Source organism: Populus trichocarpa, chromosome 10, assembly GCF_000002775.5.
Source record: "Populus trichocarpa isolate Nisqually-1 chromosome 10, P.trichocarpa_v4.1, whole genome shotgun sequence".
Classification (NCBI taxonomy): Eukaryota; Viridiplantae; Streptophyta; class Magnoliopsida; order Malpighiales; family Salicaceae; genus Populus; species Populus trichocarpa.
The window spans coordinates 11,326,516-11,334,337 of record NC_037294.2 but is presented as its reverse complement, the minus strand read 5'-3'; the positions used below and the strand labels follow the sequence as shown (position 1 = coordinate 11,334,337).

At 35.3% G+C, this 7,822-nt stretch overlaps 1 protein-coding gene across 2 annotated transcripts; it reads left to right on the top strand.

The window, feature by feature from the left end:
- Positions 1-4,145: 4,145 nt before the first annotated feature.
- LOC18102518 (probable serine/threonine-protein kinase WNK9) lies at positions 4,146-7,576 on the top strand. 2 transcript variants are annotated; one of them, XM_006378334.3, is made up of 7 exons: positions 4,146-4,367; positions 4,474-4,511; positions 4,633-4,860; positions 4,995-5,215; positions 5,472-5,629; positions 5,712-6,153; positions 6,237-7,576. In XM_006378334.3, exons 1-7 carry the CDS (start codon positions 4,293-4,295, stop codon positions 7,292-7,294), a joined length of 2,220 nt encoding a protein of 739 aa, XP_006378396.1. In that variant the 5' UTR covers positions 4,146-4,292; the 3' UTR covers positions 7,295-7,576. The 2 variants fall into 2 exon arrangements, with proteins under 2 accessions (XP_006378396.1, XP_024466798.1); XM_024611030.2 differs by lacking the exon at positions 4,995-5,215 and having other exon boundaries at positions 4,147-4,367; positions 4,633-4,847.
- The last annotated feature ends 246 nt before the right edge of the window (positions 7,577-7,822 follow it).

Sequence of the window (7,822 nt, the reverse complement as noted above, 5' to 3'; positions counted from 1 at the left end):
CATTGTTCTTGACAGGATGCACAGCTATTTTTTCTTTTTTGTCGGTGCATGGGATAAAAAGAAGAAAAGGCTAAAGAAGATGCGGGGAGCAACATCAATTTCAAGGAATCGGCAGAATCAGATTGGCGATTTCTAGAGCTCCAGACTATAAGCGATGGGCATGGATTATATAGTATGAACTATGAAGCTATGAACATCTGAACCCTTCACCATAGGACACATGACCGTAGAGAGGTCCGGAGAAAATTTTCCCTTTTCCATGATTCAATCAATGCATTACTGTTAACCACCTGACTATTTTTTTTATTATTATTAACATGAATTTTCAGCTAGTTAATTCACATATATTTTAATTAATTTTATAAATTATAAAATTAATAATTATCTAAATTTCTAGTGACTCTGAAAAGACTCGGACTCATGATTATTAAAAAGCAAACTCAAAACCTGTCCAGTTAAACTACTTTTAAGAATTACCACTCAAAGTATTTTTCGTTTGAAAATATATTAAAATAATATATTTTTTTAAAAATTAATTTTAATATCAGGACATTAAAACAATTTAAAATTATATATAAAAAATAATTAAAATAATTTTAAAATTTAACCAACCCTTTTAAAACGCAATACTTAACAGATAAAAACCTGTAATGGGTTTTAATCGGTTTTTGACGTCCGGGGGGGGTTTAGGTGAATCTCAAAGTCTCAAACACTAGGAGAGATTCTGTCAAGAGCACAATTGATTTTTCTCAATTTTTAATCAGAAGAATTATATATAGCCCACCATATCATAATCTAACCACAGAAACTATGATTATGATAACATATCAAGGCAGGTTAGTGTCCTTCGAGGATGGGATATAATCTTTATTAGGTCATGATACTTCCAATGTCTGGACTTTATCCCTTTTTCTCATCAAATTAACCTTTGATTTTTATTTTTTATTTTAAAAAACAAAGAACATGCACCGACTATATATCATTGCCATAGCACATGAGTGGAGTTGGTTCGAATTCGGCCTCGTGAAGTTAGAGGGACCTCTTTCGTCTTTAATGGACCCTACAAAGGCAACCAGACCACTCTGATGCAAACGAATCAGATGCGTGGTCCACCGGAACCTCTAGGCCGAAATGATTTCGTGGATGCCTTAGACTGGGGCTGTCACGCAAAATGCATGTGTCTCCTTGCCTTCCACTAGGGGCGTGCTTTGCCTTTTATGTCAGTGTGTCGTGTTGGCTTGCTCAGTTGCTCTCATTGCTGACAAAGATCGAAACGCAACTACATGTACCTAACAGTGAGGACTTTGATGTTTCAAGGGCTCTGAAACTCACAGGCGAGAATCGATAATTTCAGTGAATGTAAGCGGGGAAAAAAAAATAATTCATTTGAAAATGAAGTATAAAATTAAGCAGGTTGCTTTCTTGCAGAGCTATTTAGAATTAAGTTATTTGTTTATCATTTTAATTAGATTTTATAATGATATTCTATATAAATCTGTATCTTATAAGATTGTAGGATCTTTCTGTAAATAAAATCAAATTCAAAGTAACTTGCTCTTAAACTACAACTTTTAAAATTTTTTATCTGATGAATCATGTATTTTATAGATAGAAGATAACAATTTTAGGTTGCATATATGTAGCATCTCTCCTTCTTCTTCTTTATGGGAAAAAAAACTTTAGTAGTAATAAAACATATGAAAAATGAACATGAGATATTTAACTTAGCTGGTCAGATCCGGAGTTTGTTTCCCAGAGATTATCAATTCAAGTTCTATAAATCTCACGGCCATTGAAAGCCTACATAGTCGTTAACTTCAATACTCGTAAAATTAGTTAAAGTCCATGTAAGGTGATTCGAATATCCATATTTAAAATAATAAAAAAAAAAACACATGGGAAATGACCCATTATATCTTCACATTGTCAATCTATCTCTGTATTCTTCATCAAGTCAATTTTATCATCATAAAATTATTAGTTTTGTAATTTATCATTTTATTAACATTTTCCACCTAAATTAACGTAGTCAGTCACTCATATACATAACGTAAAATTATATAAAAAAAATAACAAGCCCGATGGAGGAGGGAGGGGTCACAGGAAAGACAGAGGAAGAGGGGAAGATAGTGAGATTTCAAAGAGAGAGATGTCACGATTGTTCTGATAAAGTTCAAAATACAATAGCCATGCGCTTCCTGTACACGCAGAGGCAGGGCATCGGCACCCTTTTACGGAGACACTGTGAACTTGAACAATTGAAGAATCATCATCAACCATGTCACGCTTGTGCAATGACACTACAGTCGTTGTCGTTAATGCTCAAAGGAGTACATAACCTTTGGTTTACGAAACAAATAAATTAAGAACTAGTATGTTTTATATCGTGAATTATGTTGTATGTTGGATTAATTTTTTAAAGTATTAAAAAATATAAAAATTATAGATAATTATTTGATATTTTTATTAAATTTAATTTAACAGGTCAATATTGAACTCTTTTTATCTAACTTCTTGTCTAACTTGGATTTTAGATTAAATTATATGGAAGTTGTTTTAATATGATCTAACCAACTTAATCAGTTTACAAACATCCCCGGAGATTTAAGAATGAAATTTAAAAATATATATATAAAAAAACTTTTCTACATAACTTCTTGTATAATCTAAATTTAAAATTAAATTATATAAAATTACAATAACATGACTTACCCAACTTGAATAGTAAAAAAAAAACAATCTTGTTCATCAATATAAAATGGTCTAAGAAAAAAATCGAGAAAAAAAACTTTTGCATTTGTAGGAATTATCTACTAGTGATCCGGTACTTTATCAATTAAAAAATAATTTGGATTACTATTAAAAAAATTATAGATAAAAAAAAAGAAAAAGAATTAATCCGTTCATAACAATATCGAAGCTCAATATTGACTCCAAAGTGTTTTAGTATTGAAGCAGTAATAGTCACATGATACTTTTTACGAAGTTCCACGTGACCGATCCCACAGTGGCATACATGTTTATCCCAGGCCAAACTCTCCGACAACAAGACATCTCGTTGTCCTAAATTAATAACTAATTTATTTGGCAGATAATCCGAGGCAAGCTTAGGTGTTAAAGAGGACATCAATCGAGGCTAAAGGATTTTATATATGTGTCATATCATTGTATTTTTTTCATTTAATATAAGCCGAGTTGTACCCGTTTCTTCTTTATGAAAAGGGCCGACAGTCCATCAATTGCAACCTAAAACTCTCTGGAATTTAAATCATAAAAAGTGAAGGACTTAAAAGATAGGAAAAAACTATTTCTATCGTGTAATTCAAGATTTATTAAGCTTTGTGATTATATATGTAGTTGGCTTTCCTAATTCTCAATCTGTGTTAACATGAAACTCAGGCATTTTGGTCGCTATATCGCAATCAAAGAGGGTAATAAAAAAAAAAATAGGGTAAAGTAGAAAGTTTCTCAAGATTTCTATGACATAAAAATACTTTTTATTAAGAAGTATAGTTGAATTGGTCAGATTTTAGATTTATTTTTCAAAGATTATTAGTTCGAGTATTATAAATATCAGAACTACTAATAAAAATACATGTAAATTAACCCGAATACCAGCGGAAAAAAAAAAAAAACTTTTCACCCAAAAAAGCAAAATTCAAGTTCCCAACTCTTCTTCGACGAAGAAACCTACTAAAAATAATACATGGAAGAGGGAAAGCATGGTGGGTCCGTGTTATGCAAGCTGTTGCAGGGTAGAGAGAGTTTTGGTTTTACAGCTCGTGATGAGATGGAGATGGGAGAAAAAAGGCATATCATGCATTTCCATAGAAAAAAGAGAGGTTGTTTTGTCGGTTCTGCCCTAGGTGGGTCCAACATTGTGATTTCTTTAGCCTCTGAGTGGTTGGCTATTTACCTTGTTCTCTTGATGGACTCCTCGAGGCACTGCCAGAACCTGATAGTTTATGGGGGTGATCGTGATTTTTTATATTGTTTTTAAAAAATAAGGAACTATTATTTTAATATATTTTAAAATAAAAAATACCTAAAAGAACAACGGACAAACACTACCTAACTTTACTTACTTGTGTTTTTTTTTTCAGTTACTAATAAATGTTTATTTTTTCCTCCTCTATTATTTCCTTCAAGAAAAAGAAAAAGACTCAATAATTTTTCTGTACTTCAGTTTTTCTTCTTCTACTATTAATATCGTGGCGAACCAGCAAGTTATACTTCCTTCTTTCTCTCGTTCTCGAATCTGCATACAGATTCTGTAGAGCTTTGACGATAGAATGAATGGTCCTACAAGCCTTGAACCAGATTCCTACGAGTTTGTTGAGGTTGATCCTACTGGCAGATATGGAAGGGTAAACTAACATTTACGCATGCCCTCTTCATTGCATTTTCCCATCCGCATTTGAAAACTTGAGTTTTGAATCTCATATGTATGCCTTTTCGTTATGATCTCTGCAGTACAATGAAATTCTTGGCAAGGGAGCTTCGAAGACTGTGTATTGATGTTTTCTGTCTTTTTCTTTTTTTATTGGTCTAATTAATTCGTGGGTGGTTTTCCATTTAAATGTGATTTCAATTTTTGTGAATGCGAGGGTCTTATTTCTTGTTGTGTTGCAGTTACAAAGCCTTTGATGAGTATGAAGGGATTGAGGTGGCTTGGAATCAGGTGAAGCTTTACGATTCCTTGCAGACTTCTGAAGATCTTGAGAGGCTCTACTGTGAAATTCACCTGCTCAAGACCTTAAACCATGAAAACATCATGAAGTTTTATACTTCTTGGGTTGATACTTCTAACAGGAACATCAACTTTGTCACTGAGATGTTCACCTCTGGTACATTAAGACAGTAAGCATTGTACAAGTTTCAAGAAATTTTAGTCTTCCATTCTTGTTGGTTTGCTTATATGGGTGATTGAAATTCGTTGACTATTCAATGTGGGCACGTTTCGTTCTTTTTAAAATTTCAATTTTTTGGCGTAGGTATAGGCTAAAACACAGGAGAGTAAATATTAGAGCAGTCAAGCATTGGTGTAGGCAGATATTGGAGGGGCTTCTCTATCTTCACAGCCATGACCCCCCTGTAATCCACAGGGATCTCAAGTGTGACAACATTTTTGTTAATGGTAACCAAGGAGAGATCAAAATTGGTGATCTTGGCCTTGCTGCTATCCTTAAAAAATCCCATGCTGCTCGTTGTGTTGGCAAGTTCAGCTCTAGCTTCCTCAAATCCCTTCTAAGCTCTAATCTTATCCAAGATCATTTCTCAAACTGAATATTTGCACATGGTTTATGCCATTTTACACTTTCACCATGCACACGTAACCTCTTTTCAATTAGAAATGCTTGTAGTTGATTTTTCTGATCCAGAATGCTTAAATTAAACTAAAAAAATTCAGCCTTTTCAATGAGTACATTTTTGAGTTTTTGAGTTCTCTTGTTGCTTATTTTAATACTCAGGAACACCAGAGTTCATGGCCCCAGAGGTGTATGAGGAGGAGTATAATGAATTAGTTGACATTTATTCTTTTGGGATGTGTGTCTTGGAGATGGTCACCTTTGAGTATCCATATAGTGAATGCAACCACGCGGCTCAGATTTACAAGAAAGTTACATCTGTAGGAACCACAAACTCTCAATTTTTCTACTAATCCAATTAATCTTGATGACTTCATTTTACAATTGCATATTTTCATGCAGGGGAAAAAACCAGATGCTTTGTACAAAGTAAAAGATCCCGAGTTGCAAAAATTTGTTGAGAAATGTCTAGCTACTGTGTCCACTAGGCTCTCAGCCAGAGAGCTTTTGAATGACCCTTTTCTTCAAATTGATGATTCTGGATGTGATCTGAAACCAATAGATTATTACCAAGGAGATTTGAATGGAGTAGGTCCTCTTGTGAGACAACCTCTCCATGGAATTCATCGCAGTAACAGCTCTTTGACCGATGGTTACACCAATTATATGGGTTATGATCTTGAGAATGAAATAGAATACCATCAACTCGAGCTTGAGACAAGCCCAATTGATCTCTTCACCTGTCAAGAGGATGAGAATTTGGAAAATGTTGCCATTGCAATTAAAGGGAGGCGGATAGAGGATGACAGCATCTTCTTAAGGCTCAGGATTGCAGACAAGGAAGGTAAGAGAAGTTCCAAATTTCTAGTCCATTATTGTGGTTAGACATCGATTTTTGCATATCGATACTGTTACTTCTCCATGCAGGCCGAATACGAAACATCTACTTCTCATTTGACATTGAGACTGACACTGCAATAAGTGTCGCAACTGAAATGATTGATGAGCTTGATATTACAGAGCAAGATGTTTTGAAGGTAGCGAAAATGATTGATGATGAAATCTCAACCTTGGTACCGGAATGGAAGAGGGGACGGGGCATAGAGGAAAGTCCACAGAGCACATATGCAAGTTTCTGTCAGAATTGTGCTTCACATGGTCACCTACTGGATTATTTTTCACCAGATAGTCCAGGTGCCAGGAACCTGCAAGTCCTTCAATGTTCTATACATGAATGTGCTGCTGTCCATGGCCGGTTTGAGGAAATTACATATCAAGTCGAAGGGCCTGAGCAATGTGCTAGCACAGATTGCGCACCTGTTTCACCAAGCCAATCTACAAACATCACTTATACTGACATCACTGCTCAGCGAGATGCACCAAGTACACGAGGATCAAAAGAGATTCATTGTGATCAGGGTCTGAGCATAACAAACCAATCAATCTTTGAGGAGGAAGAAAGAATCATAAACATGGACAGTCTTTGTGAATCCAATGCAAGAAAATCTACCTGCGAGAACCCTTCGGCAGTTTATTGCGCTCACTGGGATGATTATGAGAACGAAATTAGGCAAGAATTAAGATGGCTTAAAGCCAAGTATCAGATGCAGTTAAGGGAGCTCAAAGACCAACAGTTGGGAGTCAAATCGAAATCTTCAAGCCTGAGTCCTAATTCAGATAACATGGAGCACCAGAAAGATAATGTGCCTTCTCTGCCTTTGATTTTGCGTAAAGCAAAGAGAGGCAACAATGAAGCTGCCCTGAAGTTTCTCTCCTCTGCTAAGAATTTTGCTTCATGTTTTCCTACAGATGCTGATAAAAGGTGGGTTGATTCAGGAAAAAGAAAGGTCCAAAATTGTGAGGCAATCAATATGGCTTGCAGTCCCGAGCCAATGGTCACGGCTAAGAGTTTCTACACAGGAGCTTTGCTTCCACATTCACTTCACAGGGCAACTTCCCTTCCAGTTGATGCTGTAGATGTCTAAATGCAGCATAATTTTCTACCCAGATCACCAAATATGCACTACGTCCACGTCCCCCCCTCCCCCACTTCTTCATTAGTCATTATCAACAGTCCACTTCATTTTAGTCTACTATAGCTCACAAGAGGCGATGATTATTAGCTGTACAAGCAGAGATGTAGTTTTACAGCTTACAGGGTCCATCCTATGCGGGATCACTTCCCTTGGGAAAACACTTTATTGTACATTACCAACTAACATATGCAAGTAAAGTAGTAAAAAAGTTTTCCAAAGTTTTACCCCTCATCTGGTAGAAAAATTGTGATTTCCCATATTATCCCTTTTGGATGATCTGGATTTGCAATTACAGCGATTGCCTGTCATAGTTAGGATTAGTTGTCTTGTTGATATTATCAGCAGAGTGCTTTGGATAAGCATTTATGCTAACTTGTACCTGCACTGCCAGGCTATTTGCCATCAGCCAATTCTATTTTCTAGGCTAAAATAACATAATTAGACCAATTTTCAGACATTAAAGGATTGGTACTCAAT

Excerpts from the sequence above, each read along its gene's own strand:
- LOC18102518 (XM_006378334.3), top strand. The coding sequence starts at position 4,293 with ATGAATGGTCCTACAAGCCTTGAACCAGATTCCTACGAGTTTGTTGAG. Across the intron at positions 4,368-4,473 it reads CTACTGGCAGATATGGAAGG|TACAATGAAATTCTTGGCAA; the intron begins GTAAACTAACAT and ends TGATCTCTGCAG. Across the intron at positions 5,216-5,471 it reads CCATGCTGCTCGTTGTGTTG|GAACACCAGAGTTCATGGCC; the intron begins GCAAGTTCAGCT and ends TTTAATACTCAG.